Consider the following 18690-nt stretch of genomic DNA (forward strand, 5'->3'; position numbering starts at 1 on the left):
ACAGAACAAAAAAAATTGTTACTGACCTCTTCAGATCCAAGATTTCATCTTTTGCTCCTGTGGTAGAAATGGTGTAAAGCAGCAAATGAAAAGTGTTAACTAAGAAAGCAGAGACTAAATAAACACAAACAAAAAACATTCTTTGCCAATGGAGACAATAACTTCGGTGATAATTGTGTAGCAGCAAAGCCTAAAATATCTCCATCCTTACTGAGTACTGTGAGTTACAGTAACTCAGGGTACTCAGTAAGGATGGATATATTTTTCTGTAAAAGATAGTCTCTGTGTGTATGTATATTTGTATTTAATGTCAAATCTCATTTGACCACAAATGTAATAATCTTTCTTCAGAAATGCTCCCAGTGAAGATTTTATATCAGAATTGTATTTTACTACAAGATTATAGGGGTTTTTTTCTTCCATTTGGGTTTCACTGGAGACAATTAGCACCAGCTAACTAAGAAAAACAGAGAGAATCTCATGTAGGCAAATCCTCATATCACCATAAAAGATAATAATGGACAAAAACCTGGATTACTACTTTGTGAGAAGGTTTCATCCTGAACATGAGTTCATTTTGCAAATTCCCTGTTCTCAGTGAAAGCCAGGTGCTGCTGCTTCATCTGATTTTCAAGGCAAGGGATGAAGTGTGTGCATCTCTGTGTCTGTGTGAGGGTGACTATCAGGCATTTGAGTTTTAATTACAAGTCTATCCTGTGCAAAGACAGAGGGATGATGAAGTGCAAAAAGGCTTTGAACTTCAGCTGTGGTAGTGCACCAGATTAAAAGGTCTCAAAGAGGCTTTGTGCTGCTAGCAGATATTTGCCTGCAGACATCTCACCCCACTCACCTCTGGTGGTCCTCCTTCCATCCAGACCCACCTAATGAAGCACCATTCCCAAAAGCTTGGAGCACAAAGTGGAGCAGAACTTGGGTCTCTTCTGCATGAAGTCCTCTCTATTCATCCACTCCATACATAACAAACCAAAAAGGTGCTAAGACCCTGCTCCAGGAAAGCAACCCAACCAAAAAGAATGGGTGTAAAAGCTCTGTTCCATGTTTACAGCTCAGTCAGCATCTGAGGACAGAGGTGGGAAGGACATGAGAAATCCAGAACTGTGTCTCCAGCATGATGGAGCTTAGGGAAACAAACTGTGACTTGACACACTCCTCAAGCAGCTCACATTTCCTGCCAGGATCAGATACCTCACATGGAAGTACAAGAGCATCTTAAAACTCTCTCACTACCCTGTAAGCTAAAAATGTAACTAACTGCCAAGCAGCATATTAAAAAGGAATTAACATTTTTCTTTTGTAATTAAACAATAGTGAGTACTCAGTCTCCTTTCCAAGGATAGAATTTAGGTTTCTGAGTGCATTAGTGCTTTGAAGAATGGACTGTCAGTTTTTATACCTTACAATACTTAATTTTCTTCCAAACAATTTTAGAAGTCTATATCAATCTCCTTTTCTTGTAAAAAACGTGAAGCATCTTCTTCTTTTGGCAGTGACTGATGGAATGGGTTTCCTGGAGTAATTAATTAATTATTCTAAGATTTTAACTAATAGTTGGACACAGAAAAAAACACCCAGAGAAATTGGAATGTGGCTTCTTTGTTCTACTCTTGAGTCTTAATCACCTCTCACCAAACACACACACATGCATATATTAAAGTGGCTATTAAAGTAAAACAGCCGAGCATGACAAATCTGGGCATGAGGGTTTACCACTGCTTACCTGACGGCGTAATTTTTTAAAAAATCAAACTCTTCATCTGTAATCCATCATTGTGTCAATACCACACAGGTTGAAATAACTGTATACTGAAACAAGCTGCTTAAAAGAACTGAAAAGTGCCAGGAAATTGGGGCAGACAGGCTTTAGTGGGCACAAACCAAAGAAATGTTTCCTGCTAGATTCACTTTCTGGCAGACCTCTTTTACAGACTAAAACTTTTTCTGAATTTACAGATCCGTTTCTGTGACAAGCCCACCTACAGCCAACAAAAACTAATAAAGAGATACCATTAAATATTTAGAAATATTTTAAGAAGCTCCAGAAACAGTTTCCACAGCCAAATGAGAACACCATGTGTCTGTGTATTAGTTTATTTAATTCTTTATCGCCACTAAGAGCAAGTAAATTACGCTGATACAATTGGTAAACATATACATTCACTAGAGCCCCCCAAAATCCCACAGAGCTAAGGGAAACATCAAGGGATGTTACAGGATTAATGCTTTCATTCTACAATATGGATATATGGCTTTCATACAAGTTTTAAAAAATTGAAAAGGTAACACACTGCTAGCTTACAAAATCAATATACAAACTGGAAAAAAAAAAGGAAAAGGAACAGGAAAAGAAAGTAACCCATAAGAAGATATCATATAGCACTGGTTTAATAGATATATACAGAATTAGAAATCCATTGAACATGATATTCAGGCTTTGTTACTTTGACTTTCATTTCTCCTTTCAGTTTACCACGCAAACTACAAGAATTAATATGATTTCTCTCTTACTTTTATTTTTCCATCTTATTTTACCCATTTTCCTCACTTTTTATTGGCAGAGAAAAAGACTTTTCCTGTCTGTGTTTATATGTTCACACTTAACTGAAGTAGTTCGTCCACTTTGAACAAAGCCCTTGTGTGTACTTGGTGTGACAGAAGAGAACATCACTGTGACATTAAGTCCTTTTGGCCATTACATTGGCATGTGTTTTGCATTTCCCTTGGACACAGCTATCCTTAAACTGAAGTGCTGGCAAGTGGGAAGAAATCTAGCTCTTCATCCTACTTGTGTATCCTCACTTGAACAACAGCACAGGACAAAAAGCTCTTTCATTTCAACCACAGCCTGAAAACGTGGCAGCACCGGTTGTGATTCATATTTAGAGTTATGCATGCACCTTTCTAGAGTTTTCCCCATGTATGAATGTATATATATATAGTGTGTGCATATATATATATATATGCAGTATGCATGTGTGTGTATTTAGAGAGCTGCTGTGTCTGATGCTGACACCTGCATTAAGGTGGATTCTAGCTCCAAGCTGCAGCCTGTTTCTGCTTTAGGCCACCTCAGCAACCACAACACACTCTGGACTATCACAGCCATTTCCTCCAGCTGTAAAAGTCTAGATGAACTACATGATTGTAATATGGGGAGTGCAATCAATGATCTAATAAGAAAAGCTAAATAATGTCTTGTTGCCAGATAGAATAGAGCGAGGGAGCTCAAACAGCAAAATTTAAGGAATGAAATTGGCTGTGGGTAAAACAGCCCTGCAGAGGCTACCCATTTTCCTAGCTTTCCATCACTGCATTCAGGGTTAAAGCTTTTGTACAGTCTTTAATTTTCAATGCAATGGGAATACTTGTGCACCTCCGTTTTTAGCTCATCAATAAATCCACTCTCTGGACATATTTTTAGTTTTGTTGTGGGTTTTTGTTTTGTTTTTTTTTGTTATCATGGGTTTTTTAAGAAAGGAGTCAAATCCGTAGGTACAGTTTTTACATATACAACTCACTCAAAGCCAAGTGATTTAAAGGCTAGGAGATACTTACACAGTTCTTTAGCCATTTGGGACTCCATGACATCCAAATTTAAATGGTAAACCGCAGAAAGGGCTAAAGTACAACCCCACCAATGAGATGATAATAGTTGAATATAGCTGAATTCTCATGCTTTCCCAGATTCTTGCTCACTTCAGAGTGATGAGGCCACAAGACAGACAGCCATTTGTGACGAGTGGCAGAAAGAGGCCATTAGGAAAATTATTTGATTTCAGCATTGTTTAGTTTTGATCCAAAAGCAAAGTTTGATGCTGCTATGAGTGAGACTACCGACATCTTCTCCAAATGCAAACACCCCTGGGTGGAAGAGGCTCTCTCCATGCTCTACACCTGCTCAGGCAAGTCTTTCACTATCCCTGAAACTCTATGCACCACAATAATTTGATGATAAAAGAGGACAGTGGTAAAGGATACAGCTGCTTGCCACTATTTATCTAGTTAAGGTGGTTTTCTGTGTTTTTTTGTTTGAAGACAGACACTCCTGCATCAATGTCTCTAACTTTTGAGATGATCATTTGATAATTTCTGTCCCCTGGGAAGCCATGACAAGATCAAGTTATGAGGAAAGTTTTACCAGCAATCCATCCTCCCAGCAAATCCAGGGACTGACTCTGCTCATTATCATACTTCACTGTCATACAGAGATTAAAAAGTTGCTACTGTGTCTTAATTTCAGAAGGACACAGTTGGAGGAAATCTGTGGTATGAGCTTCCTGGGGCTGTTTTGCAACAATCCGGGAAGAAATGGAGAATATAGTCTCAAGGATGAGGAGAGATCGTCAACATCCACAAAAGTTGAACTGAGAAGTAAAGTGCCTTAGCAGAACTGACAGAATAAATGCTATCAAAATTATGGATAAGTGTGGGAAGGCAGGCAACAGATAGAATCTGTCTCTGCAAAGGAGAGAACTCATTCTCAACTTCAGAGAAGTGCTGTCCTAGAGAATTAAAATGGACTGAATACAAGACACCTACCCCCACTGACGTACTGTTTCCCTTAGGATGATTTGGGAGACATTTTTCATGTGGAGACATGAAATCCCACTGCTGTGGGATATCAAAATAGTGTGCACCTCACCAATATATTGCTTTACAAAAGTGGTGAGTTTACATTGTTAATGTTGCTGCAGTTCCTAGACTTGAGGGAAAATTAGGTTGTTGTCCCACCCTCAGCATTGACATTAGCCTGTATACTATTGTCTCCTTTTGACTTTTTCTGCACTTGAACACTTGCTTTTGAGGCTGAAGTGGGACTTTACTTCTCTGCAACACTTTACATTTGATTCGTTTTCATTAAGGCACAAATCAGGGAAAGCATAAAAACAAATGTGCCAAACAGTTGTTCTGCCTTTTGCATGCAATAGAAATTTGTATAAAATGCTCCTGATTTCCTATCTTTCTCTTCTTAACTGACTCTCCAAAGCTGCCTGTTTATTCATTTTCTAATTGTTATTCTTTCATTTCTTCTAACTTTTCTCCTTTGAAAAGCAGTTCAGCCCAGAATGTCATTATGGAATTAGAAGATGAAAATCAGTAAATTACAAGTTAGTGTCTACCTGCATGTACAAAAAACATTTTCCCTTCCTGGAGCCTTGCCCAGAAGTTTTTCTGCACTTAGCAGACTGTTAAATAGGCCAGGCTGACCTGGGCATTTCTTTCAGAAGACATGTCTAAGTCAGAAAATGTCCCAGTCCTCAAAGACTGCTTTAAATCAAGATATAGACAGGCCTAACTGAAAGCAGCATTGCCTCAGCTTACTTAGAGAAAGAGAAGGGAGATATACCCAAATATACCCAAATATATTCAGGTTTAGACTCACTGGAATCCAGAATCTGGATGCAGATTCATCCATAGCTGATGTTCAGCAACTCACCCATCTCTTTTATAATAGATCTGAGCACTCAGAAAAAGGCTGTAATTTGGGGTTTTTGATCACCTCCCCATACTCCATTACAGCTGTAGCAAATGAAGATGTAAACCATTCCTTGAGAGGGACATTCATGAAACAAATTTCTGTCTGTTAAACTATGTAAGCAACACATCTATGCTAAGTCATTTTTCATTGTAATAGGATAGCACCAAGAGGGTAAACATGTTTTTCATCTGAAGTAGCTGCTCCCACAGCAGTCAGATCAGCTTGCCCTCCCAATCAGGGAGAGTAGAAGATACGAAAGCAAATATGGAGAAGTTTCAGAATGACTGAAGTAGAAACTGATCAGGATGAGTGGGAAGAGGTTTTGTTCAGAATCTTGCCTTTTGCTTTCTTGATAATGTCACTAGTGAAACAAGGGCTCCTACTAGGTACTGGGAGCCTCCTTTTAGAGCTGACCTGACTGACCCATTCAATCTTCCTCTCTGTTCTGCCATAAATTATTTTATCATCTCCTGCATAGCTAGACTTTCCACTTAACGTTTTCTTCTGGCTTATTGGAAATTTTCTTCATTCTAAATTTATGAACTATTACTCTAATTGCTGTCAACAATAAGATGCCAATATAGATCCAAACATATGCGGATTGTGCATAAGAAATGTTCTCCTATTTCACACCCTTCGCTGAATTTTCTTCTGGTCCTAACATGATATTTTTTGTTTTGTTTCTTTGTTTTCTGTAAACTCTCTCCATGAAGGCCCTATGCCACCACAGGAACCTGACTAGCTTGCTTCAAAATCTATTAGGAATGTTCCTTTAACAAGCCAGATGGGCAGTTAAACGAAAGGACCATGAGGCATCACAGGAAACACAGGGGAGTTTATTTTCTTTATATTCATGGAGGTGGATATAAGAAGTCACATCTAAGTTTTGTTAAACGACAATCAAAGTGTTGGTCTCAACATCATTCCCAATTCCTGCCAGCTCCCTATGAAACATGGACTAAATTAACCAGTGTGAGACAATGGTGCAACAGTGTTGGCACTCAAAGTTGAGCCACTTCAAGTGAACTGATGCAGCATGTAGACAGACAAACCTTTGGTGAGTGAAAAAAAGTTTCCTTCTCCCTTTGCTTTCAACCAGACCTACCAAACCATTAGTTTAAGTCTGAGGCACAAGCACAGGTAGACCTGATTAGACCATGAACAAATCAAATAGCACCCAAAACCACCTAAATATGAGCCTTTATGATTTTAGATTTGGTCATTGCACCTCCACCATGTGTGGGGGACATTTTTAACTATACCACAGACTCAGGTATGTCTAACAGCATGGTCAAAATAACGAGGACATTAACACAGACTGCAAAACACACCCAAGGAGTCTGGGAAAGAATTGTGAGGCTAGTCTACCTTAAGCTATGTGCAGCCTTGGTTAGGAGGCTTCAGGAGTGTTTGGGAACAGAAGGAGTTGCCTCACCGTGTGTCCAGATCAGCCATACCCTCCGTGTGAGAAAAAAGAGGGCAAGCTCTACAACTGTTACAATTCTTTCTCAAAATAAAGGGGAGTGATGTTAGTATGGAAAGAAAAAGACTCTCTGCTTGTCTACAAGCTAATCCCAAGAGAGAAATGTGATTTACTCAGGTGAACACAGCCTGCTGCAGCTTCACTGAAGTCAGGGGGTACCATGCAGGAGTACGGGGGAGACTGTTCCTCTTGACCAGCTTGCAGCCCACACAAATGGCAAAGATTATTTCTTTCTGCTGAATTTTAAGATTTAGAATTCCGAAGCAATGATTTTGAACTTAACCTGGGCACTGAAATCCCTTATGTTTCCTCTAAAAATTTTGGTTGGCTTGTTGTCAGCTCATTAAACAACCCTTTACTTTGAGACAGACCAGCCATTTGTCAGATCTTTTTTCTACTTTGTGACTTCCCTCAGGATTCAGAATAATTTAAATTAGGTAAAACTGAACAAACTGAAAAACAGCTGGTTGTAATTTTTCTCTTTTTTTTCCCTGCAGACTATATTAAAAAAAAAAAATCACAACTAATTTTAGGTTGACTGAGCTTTTCCCAAGGTTTTTTGCTTATATAAAAATGTAAGAAAGCAAAAGATACTGGTTTTGTATTTCCCTTCTGTTTTACTGAAAGATAAACCAAAAATTATTTCATTCCTATTGGTTTCAGGTCCCAAAAATTGTCCCTTTTTTGGTCAAATATATGAACTACCTCTGGTGGTTTTCAAACAGATTTCTCCTTTTATTTCCCACCAGACATACTATTTTTTAACCAGCTATGATTAAGATTAACAGGAATATTGCCACTGATACAAAAGAGAGCTGGGTTAGGCAGAATCACAAAAATTTCAACTAGATCTTTTATGAAAATTACTTTCCCCCTTTTGTCAAAATTAACAAATAATATACAGCATTTTTCAGTTTTGATAGGTGAAATGGAGGACACCATCCACCAACACTGATATGCTGAAAAGCGGAAAGTTTTGTCATCATTCCACTTTGAAAAATCATTGCTAGAAAATCATGGAAAATTAGGACTCTTTTATGTCCAGTTGTTGTAAGATTTTAGATTTACTGCCAACATTCAAAATATGGTTAAGGAAAGGCGTGTTACTGGTTTTTACCTGTAGATGGTGACATTTTGGAATGAACATTAAGCACACATCCAAGAAAATCCCATACTTGTAAATACTCAACAAAATGCCCCCATCCTTTCCTTAAAGAAACAGTTTCATACAGTTATGCAGATGTAATCAGATATTAAGAAACAGGCCTCAATTTTTCAGATATAAGGTCCCAATCTTAAATATAAATGCATCCAGCCAGAGTGCTATGTTCACACAGGGTACCACTGGCTTCAGCAGAGCCCCACACAGGCTCAGGTTCTGCTTGCATGCACTAATTACCAGACTGAGACCTATGCAAGACTTGAGAAAAAAAAAATTAAAAAGCTCTACATTTTCAATATACAATAGACATAATTTTCTAAATGAGTTTGGAGTCCTTTATTACAGGCCTCTAAAAATTGTTGTTAGGGTTATACATTAAAAATACTAAAGTAATATAAAAAAAAAGGATTTTTTTCTGTGTTTGCTTTTTTCCTTCTATGGTACCATTAAGCTATAAATAATTTTAGGATAAGATGCCTAGGTATAAATGAAACTGTTAACTGATCATGTTTGCTGATGTCCCTTTCTCACATTGCCCGAGTTGACTCCATTAATCCAGCATCTTCTCTTGTTTCTTGCCTTCCTTTTTCTTCTTCTTGGATTCTGTCAAGATATAACAAAAACAATAAAAAATTAGTGTCTAGCAGGCACTGCAATAAATTTCATTTAACACCCGTGGAAGTTCCTCTTTTTTTTTTCTCTCCAGCACATAAGAATTGTCTCCTCATTTTGAACAAAGAAAGGGAGAAGAGAAGGAAAAGAAGAAAAATAACAGGAAAGGTCGAGGCAGTAGAGAAGATAGAGAGGGAGTTGCATGTTCAGTTCAGAACCCTCCCTATCTGAGGGCTGACCCTGTTTGGCATGCAAAGCATTGTCTCAGGAACTTGCTTGGAAAATAAGAAAACAGCAGGCATCTCCTGGAGAAACCAGGTCACGGCTCAGTGGAGAGCGGGAAGAAAGCACTGCACACACTACCCACACATATACCCTTCCCCTGCTTCCTTTCTGTCTCATTGTGAGCCTTTGGCTTTCTCTGAATGTGTGAGCAGCTCCAGAGCAGGAGGAGAAAGCTCTCTTGTTTCTCCAGCTCCTCCACTGCCAACCCTTCCCCGTTCCCCTGGGACAGACACCTATGTGCGCTCGGGAGGCAACGGGAGCACGGCCTGTGTGGGATTCACAATCTCTGAAGCAGTAGAAGAAGCAGAAAAAAGAATAATCAAACCAATTCTTATCTCATTTGCTGCTCCCGTGTTGTGCCAAAGTAGAATGCAATATGGAGACTGTTTACCCAGAGTGATGGGGTTTTGTTTCCTTGGCCTGTCAGGGCCAAGCACGTGTGCAGACTGTCAGTCAGCAGACAGCCACAAGGTTCTGGGCAGTGGAGTGCTTGTGCAGATTCAGTTTAAATGTAGTATAATATAGTATAAAATAATATAATAAAGTAATTAATTAACCTTCTGATATTACAGAGTCCTCCTTGTCATTTTCTCCCCATTTCTCCCCATCATCAGGATTACCCTCCTTTTACCATAGGCCTGGGGTCCTGGGAGCATGGCCTGTCCAGCCAGATGAGACTGATGGGATGAGCAAAGGAACAAGGAGCATCTGCTTCTCTAATTAATTTGGGGTATGTAAGGGAAGGATGGGAAGGCACAAGTGAAAATTTGTGTGTTGTACTACCACCTGCAGCAGTTTTCTCTGTACTCTAGGGTAGCGTGGTGTTCGGCAGGTAAAGGAAATTCACAGAGGGACCTTGGAAATTAAAACAAATTAAGAGGATTAGGTGCTCTTGTGTCACATGTCACCTTGTAATGGGGAAAGTAACAGCTCTCACTGGGACCATGAGTGAATCCCTATTGATACCAGCGCAAAACAGCACAACAGGTAGCACAGAGGGATGGAAACAAAGCTTCTGTGAAGCATCTCTCCTGGAACCAGATCATCAAGCAAGCAGACCCAGGTTTGCCTAAACCTGGACATCATTACTCAAACCAATCAAAACTATTATAGAATCATAGAATAACCTGAATTAGAAGGGATCCAGAAGGATCACTGAGTCAAACTCCTGGCCCTGCACAAGACCACACAAAAAAATCACACCATGTTGCCTGAGAGGGCTGTCCGAGCACTTCTTGAACTCTGCCAACCTTGTTGCCATGAACACCACCTCTGGTTAAATAACAGCTATCACCTTGAATGAGAAGAAAAGCACTTAGCCCCTTAAGCTGGAATTGTTATTTTTAAATATGATTCTTTCCCCTCTACATAACATAGTCTAGGAATCACCAGCTGTGGTAAAAACAGCTTGTTTTCATTAAAGCCAAGGCAACTACACCAACTTCTTTCAGGTATGGATAGGGCCAGGTACCTCCAGTAGAAGGTAAATTTAGGCTACCACATTTCTCTGATGGTTGTTTTTCCCTTTCCCTAGTGTTTCAAACCAACATTTTTTTCTTCACCTGTTATAACAAAACAAAAATTGCTTCCAATAATCCTTTAGTCAAAGCAAAATAAAATACTTGTTTAGTCATATAACCTCCTCTAAAATCTCTTTCCCTTAAAAACTTTGCTTAAATTTCAAAGGGATAATAATTTCAAAGAGATAATTTAAAAGAAGAAGTGAATTTTTTTTTAATTTGAAAACTAATTTTTTCCCACTGCTTTTGCATGTGTGTGTCTGCTTGCATATGCATCTGAATGTCTGTAGTCTGGAGCTATTCACAGAATCTGACACTATTTCATAACCTGTCATTAGAAAAAGTAATCTTTCATTGACTTGGTATCTAATTTGCTTTCAGCTACAGCTTTGCCTCCACCCTGCAAACTTCCTATATCCTCCCTCAATCTCTTTTACCCACATCCTCCAGTTCCTCTAATTTTGCCTCTCTATAAGACTGCCCCTCCTGGATTCTGCATTGATTGCACTCTTCTTCATACTTTTTATTCCCCACACTACACCACTTTCTCTGAAAGAACAGTGGCATTTTATCAATCAGACCAGCACTGGAATCTGCAACGTTTATTTAGACCCAGCAGAAGCAGCAGGGCACAATGCAGACTTGAACCACATTTACTAAGGGCAAAGGAGACACATAAATGCAGGCAGACTGCTAACAGGACTCTGCAGAAGAGTTTGTGCAGCTCATGGTAGGAATGAGGTCAGCACCAGGAGAAGACTTTGGTCTGGAGTCACATGAATGCACCATCCTCACTTGACCTGAGGTACCAGACAACCCACTGTTTATCCATTTGCACTTAATGGTGCACATCTCTTCCTTTCTCAATTCTTCCCCTTTGTCTGCCCTGTGGTAATTTGCACATCCTCCAAACTTCCAAACCCACCTACCTCCAAAGACAAGTGACTCTGCTTTGGGCCTCAGCAGAGTAAAACTGTCATGAGCCAGATGGAATTCCTCCCTCATTAAAAGTACTCACAACCACCACAGCTTCATCTTTCAGACAGGTAATCTGGATTGATGCACAGCATATTTGCTCCATGAAATGACAAATCTACACACAAATGTGGGTGTATTAAAACAAAACAAAAAAAAAAAAAAAAGAGGAGAAAAGGAAACTGCCCAAATATTTCCCAGCCCTTAGGCTCTTTTATGATTCCCACCACAGATACCAATACCCATGTGCTGACCTCTTAAAATGTTGATGTTCATATGCTCATGCACAAGTCTGTTTACAGCCACACTGTACCTGTTTTGATTATGATCAGGCTATGGTATGCCCATGGCTAACAATGTATAAAGTTGTTTAAGATGCACTTTGCTCATGTTTTTTCATTTCTCTTCATACTCTTTGCATTTGTGTCATTCAGGTTTTTATTGTCCTCACCTCTGTTCGCCCTATGCTACGATTTCTACTTTTATGACAACTGCTGGGTCACAGCCACACTGGGAACCACATCACCCTGATCACCCTGCCAGTGCTACCCTCCCCAGAGAAACCAGGAATGACTGAAATCACCATGCTCAAAAGGCTGACAAGTTCAAACAATGAGAGTTATCTGCCAGCTCATCAGTCCCAAACTCCAGCATTTGCCAGTTAAGTTAGGGGAAGATCCTCTCGGTACACTGTCCAACAGTCCCCTTCAGTTGCCTGTTCCACACATGAAAATGATCAAAATTCAATTCAGGTTAGCACAGACTGCATGTTAAGACCTTCAGTTCAGCCATTTCCTACCAGGCATCTTAACATGGTCCATCAGAAATTACAGTGCCTAAGCAGAGCCCACTGAGACAGCCTGTGTGATGGAGGAGCACAAAGATGATTCCACATCTCACTGGCACTGCAAAGCAGTGGGACCCCAGCAACACTCAGCACTGAGCCAGAGGGGAGCAGGAAAAGCTGCCCAGTAAGCAGGAGCTATTCTGAGCACAACCCTGCCACTTTCAGGAGCTTTGGGCCTACAGCAGCCTCCTTCTCCCCACCCACCCCACTGAGTGCAGTATTTCCACAGACAGAGCCACAGAGCTGTGCACCAGCTGTCCTTTGCCTCCAGGGAATGTGTTTGCTGCAGACAAGCACTACCAAAAATATAGAGAGACGCTATGGTAAAAACACTTAACCAGATGAAACTCAGGTTCACACCAGCCCACGCAGCATTTGAATCTAAATCTACTCACTGCCCTATTTGCTTTCAAGTTAGGTGGCCCACTTGTGCCAGACACCAGTTGGTGGTATCTTTAGGAGCTATCTATGGTAGAATTCAGGGTCCAGAGAGGCAGAAGCAAAGCAAAAAGAAGGATGAAAATCCTGGATTTCAGAAGAGCAGACTTTGGTCAGTTCAGGGACCTGCTCATTCAGGCTAAATACCAAGGAGCAGGGCGCATGCAGAGAGCAAATTCCAAATGCCTGGTAGTCCCTGCAGTGTGCAACATCCAAGCATTGCACAGCCACTCTGCTCCCCCTGGAACCAGGGCACTTCCAGCAAGATCAAAAACCAAACACAGCCCTGCAGGAGCAAACTGTGCCAATGCACAAGCACTGGATTATCTAATCCTTCATCACCAGAATAACCCTACTAATAGTCACAAAACATGGAATTATTCACAAGATTAAAAACTGGTCATGGATTAGCACTGGACCCACTTTCTGTGGGCCCAAGATGATCAGTAACAAAAATTCCAGACAGGTTCTTAGCAAGTAAACAAGTTAATTTGATTAGCAGAACTTTATCTGTGCAATTTCGAATTGCAGCACTCCTCTTTAAACAGTCATCTTTATTCCAGAATCTCATTCTTACTATGCAAGCAGCAAATGAAAGTAATTCGGTTGAGCAGGAGCCACACACCATTTGAAGCCACTCTTAATGTATAAGGCACAAAAGGGAGGTAATTACATTTTAATGGAAGTCAAGCTTTGTAAGCCAAGATTTGCAGGTCTTAATTTTCAGTTGTTGAAAAGAAGGTAACAATTCACTCACGGCACTGCTGAACTTCTGTGCATAAAAGTCAAGCAGTGTCCCCAAAAGTAATATAAATCATACAAAATAGCAAAAGCTGTGCTGATAGAAGGTTAGAGTAAAAAAGTTCCACATCAGATTTTCAGGATACAATTTTCCCAGGGCCTAGCACTCACTCAGTTTTACCATACTCAGAGGAAGGCATGTTTTAGAAAGATCTCTCTACCTCTCAGTTGGAGGAAATTTTCCAAAGCACCAGATTTCTACGGTGGTAAAGGGCAATGGTGCCATGGGGTGCCAGGGAGCTTCTGAATTTTGGGGATGAAATACCTGTTTCTGTGGAATGGAGAAGTCTTAGCTTTGGTATAATCCAGGATTTAATACCTTGGAAAAAAAAAAACAAACTCACAGAGATTCACGCTCCTGTCTAAGAACATAAACTGTAATATTTTGTGATTTCCAGGACTATAAGTGTATCTGGATTTCTGAAAACCCTTTAAACATAGTATTTCTTTTTCTTTTAAAGGAAGAGAACTTTTCATGGCTATCTAAATCCTTTTCTTCCTTTTTTCCTGTACTATATACTGCATTTATGTATTCCAAATGGTTTAAGAAAGAAAAACTGTATTATGATAGCAATTTTGCTCCCTAATGAATTCTTCTGAAAAGACTCTTTGAGAAACAAAGCTCTACTGGATAAGGGAAAAAAGCAATAATCCACCAGCTGAACAGCAGCAGAAGGCACCTCTCCAATCAATGACCCTGATGTACTTTTACTTCATTAATAGATTAAAATTGATTGCATCCCTTATATTTTAACCTGTGCTCCTTACCAGCTTTCTCTAGTTATCTGTGTTCCTCAATTTCTTCACACTTATGCTCACTCGCCTCCATCAGGTTTTGTTCTGCTTCTCACTTTGCTAAAGTTTTGTTTTGGATAGACTTTCATTTTTTCCCAGTTGAACACAAGAATTACTTAATTTAGACCTAAAGGCTGCAGCTGCCCCATTTAAGTCAGAAGGCTATGCTGCAAAGTGTGTTAGGAATGGGGAATGGTCAGATTTATGCTTATAACAAAAACTAATGTATCCAACAAAGGAATGGAACCAAGTCACCACTCAAAGAAAATGTGTCAATTATTTTCTTTTCTCATTAGAATTGCAAGAAGAAATAAATGTAGAGGAAAAATAATCCAATTTGTTCTAAAATGAGCCACAAAACCCTGAAATGATCTTAGACAGTCAGAAGCCACTTCTTGAATCTGACATACTGATGTAAGACCTTTAAACTCTTTCCTTTAACATCCCAACTTAAACTAGTCAGGAATTACAGGGGGCTTTTATTTAAGAGATAATTTGCTGAAACCAAGGATTTTCATCAGAAAGGTTTCGCTTTGAGGATTTTCTTTCTTCAAAGATTTGGGAGAAAAAGTTTCAGAGCTGCCTATGCAGAGGCACTCAAAAGACCACAAAGACACACACAACTTCTGACTTTGTTCAATGGCCTAATAGCCTGAAGGCAAAGAACATGAAAGTTCCATCTCATTTTCTTTACATCTATGTTAGCCCTTAAGATGTTAGATCTTAAGAGCAAGTATTCAGAAGATTGCAATGGATAAACTTTTCAAACCAAGGCTGTTTTTGCAACTGGAGCCTGCTACAGGGGTCTGGCTAACACTTTCAGAAGCTCCCTTTGCTCTTCCAGTTGGCTTCTCATCAGCCTCGGGTACATTCACACTGCTGCTTCTGTAGGGCAGGGACTTTCTCAGTGCTCTTCATCATGTTCTGAGCTCAGCACGAGAGGGACACAGTCCCAGCTGGCTCTTCAGCCCCCTCCCTGTCTATGCTGCACACGAGATCCCTCTTAATGCCAGCAAGACAGGTGCAGGCACAGGCTGACACATAAAGGGTTTACTCGCTGCATTCACATGTCTGCAGGAGACTGCTGGAGACAGAAAGCTTTAATAATCCATTTGGACTTTACTATATACCTATACAGACAGTGATTTGTGGTAGAATCTCAGTAGAGAACCTATTTTATTCATTTAGCTCTTGAAAACCAGGCACACGGCCTTCTCAGCTGTGCTTTCTGTATCTGCCCCAGATGAGCTCTACCCTTGGGGCACAGGACACGAGGTTGGCTTTGATCAGTGCTCCCCAATCTGCAGAGTCACCTGCAAAAGTTTTTCAGTAAGCACAGATATAAGGAAATATAGACTGATGGCAATGTGGAAAATGAGACGGAGGGATAAAAAGATGGGGGGGGAAGAGAGCTTGAAAAGAAAGGAAGTGAAGAAATAGAAAAGGAAAAGAACAGAATGGAAGGAACAGGACTTCCTCTCTGTGTCACTGCTGGGAACAGTAATGAGGGTGAGCATTTGCTGATGGCATATCTTTTATCACAGCAAATCCCATAGCTTAAGGCATTTTCATGGCTTAAGGGCACTACCTAATGCCAAGGAGGCTGGGCTGCTCTTACAAGCCAAGAAAGCGAGGCAATGAGCACATAACAGAATTGACACACACAAGGCTATTTAAACTTTCACCCACAGAGGTCTGCATTAAAACCTAGAAGGAACTGCTGCAGGTACAATAGTGTTAAATGAGAATTTGTCAAATTCAGTTCTTCATCTTTTGGGGCAGCATAGAAAAAGAAAAAAATTATCTGAAATGCAAACCACGGGGTCAGACAAACATGGAGATTAGGGTTTCCATGAAACACTCCAGAGTTTTTCTTTCCAAAAACACCTATGAAAGCTGCAGAACAACTAAAACTTGAAAAATATTTAGTTTAAAAAAAATATTTCTTCACTCCCTCTCCTACATGCATTTCCTTCTCCCTGGAATTAGGGTTGTGTCATTCAGATTGATATTATGCTATGATCTGACAAGGCATTCAAATTATTTATCCAAACAGTAAAATTTTTCACAGGTACAAAAGCAATCTCAAGGGAAACTACAGCACAAAGCCTCCAAGAAACATAAGGAAATGGAAGCAGAAAAGCAACCATGAAAAGACATCCAAACTTTATTAGTCATGGGCTGCACTGGCAGCTTATAAGCAGCTTGAGGCTGGTCCACAGTGTAAGCACCATTGTGTTTTGTTTTTCTCATATAGCTTATTCTCATTCCCACTGAAATTGAGAAACATCATATTTCCTCCTGTCACAGCAGCAAGGAGTCAAATGACAGAGTCATGTCTCAGAGCCTAAAGTTTCCAGTGAGTTCTAGTTCACCTTGGAGCACGAGCCTTGTCCTCAGACTAGCACTGGGAAACACAACCAAACATTTAGTGCCCAGTCTCTCCCCTCTGGACCACTGTTTCTTCTCTTGGTTTTCACATTTCCCAGAGCCATAAGGCATAAATTATTCATGGCAAAACTGCTTCTCACAATGTTTATGCAGTGCTTAGTACAATGGCACCCTTTTTCGGCTGAGGCCTCTGGGCACTCATGCAATACAAATAATCATGATGATAGCAACAATAATAACAGCCAGCTATGCTTTTCCCACTGGGCACACACTCCAATGTCCTGTCCCACAGAGCTCAGATCACTGTATTCCTCTACAGGCTCCTGGTCAGTGCCAGGGGCCATTTTTCAGTAAACCTGTCTCACTCTTTAGAACAAGAGAAAAACCTCCCAATTTTACCTTTCAGGGTTTTTTTTTAACTATGACAGCTGTTTCCTAATAAGAGAAAATCCCTCATTTTTATAACTAATTAGTTTGAGAAGATTCTATTATTCTGCCTCCTGTAATACTAATTATTACACTAGCTGCATGCCTGCACGACTAATGAGTTACATTAAAGCTGGGGAATTCTAAAACCTACAGAGGGAGATAAAGCATGACTGTGAAGCCAAAACAGGAGACACCAGCATCTTTCAAACAATACAAAATCACAGCCCTAACAAGTAATTTCCTCCCAACAAGTCTGCGTCTCCTCCTGCTGCTTGGTGCTGTTGAACAAAGGCAAAGTTGAGGGAGGGCACCCCAGAAAATGCAACTTGTCCAACATGCAAAATGAAGTGGTGCAGTTTCATCAGTGCACCCCCCAGTTTGTCTGAGGAACAAATGGCTCAGGAGAGCAAGTCCCTCATACACCACTGTCAGCTCCTTGCAACAACCAGCAGCCAAGCCATCCTGCCAAAGCTGGTCAGTCTGTTCTGGCAGCACACTGCAAGTAAGATGTTCCCCCAACAGGCAGGAATCTGCCACTGGAGTGCTCAGAAACCACAGGCTGTTTTCTGCTCCTGCCAGCAAAGTAAAGACAGGGGGACACCTGCTCATTAACACAAGTCCATCTCTATGGTTTGACAAGAAGCTTCGTAAGAAGACCCAGGGTAAAAGGGTGTTTAAATACTGATGGGAGTCCACTGAGATGACTGACATAAAACCAAGGACCCTGATTAAAGGCTGCAGTTCAGACACTCATTTTGAAGTCAATTGTCACATTCTGATAATTTTATTTACATGATAAAAATGATCAGCAGCTCCTGATAATTTTAGTTGCATGATAAAAGGGAGCAACAGCTACTAGCTACATGCCTGGACTAGCCATTGATAATTAGTCAATCTGGGAAATCATTTAGCCTTTCTGACTTTCAATTACTACTTTTCTTCTAATTAGACTTCCTGAGCTCTAAGGAGTGATAGCAGGATTAGCTAATTGCTGCCTGTAAAGATATACAGATAAAAGAAACAAGGTAGGGCAGATTATTTATACTTCACTCAACTCTGAAGTAAAACTCTTCAAATGATATTAAATTATTAAAAATACAGAGTGCAGTCATTTCCTCCATGCAGTGGCATGCACATTGTGACAAACACAGGGATCTGTACTGACACCTTGCTATGCTCTCAAATGCTAAACCTGATCTGAATTATACAGAAGAGATTACAGCCAGTAACAGCTCAGTTAGGTCTTGCCTTAATGTGGGAAATCTTTCCAAACACTGCATGTTGGAGGATATTATCTTTGGTTGGCACCCCAATTACTAAAGACAACAGTGGTGTGAGCAGTGTTAATATTTGCCAACCTTAGCACATATTGTTCCTGTGTGGCAAGGACTGAGCTGAGCCATGACAAAGTAACTCAAAGTTGTGATATACTGTAAATTGATAAAGAGTTGGGAA

At 40.2% G+C, this 18690-nt stretch overlaps 1 protein-coding gene across 2 annotated transcripts in view; it reads right to left on the reverse strand.

Annotated features, from left to right (window-relative positions):
- Window positions 1-2095: 2095 nt before the first annotated feature.
- The window catches only part of PTN (pleiotrophin), a 78603-nt gene continuing 62008 nt past the window's right edge, over window positions 2096-18690 (reverse strand). For both annotated transcript variants that reach the window (XM_077178323.1, XM_054631953.2), the window contains exon 5: window positions 2096-8745. In XM_077178323.1, coding sequence (XP_077034438.1) covers window positions 8693-8745 — 53 coding nt within the window. In that variant the 3' untranslated portion in view covers window positions 2096-8692. The remainder of the gene's footprint in view (window positions 8746-18690) is intronic.

Source organism: Agelaius phoeniceus, chromosome 5 (assembly GCF_051311805.1).
Source record: "Agelaius phoeniceus isolate bAgePho1 chromosome 5, bAgePho1.hap1, whole genome shotgun sequence".
NCBI lineage: Eukaryota > Metazoa > Chordata > Aves > Passeriformes > Icteridae > Agelaius > Agelaius phoeniceus.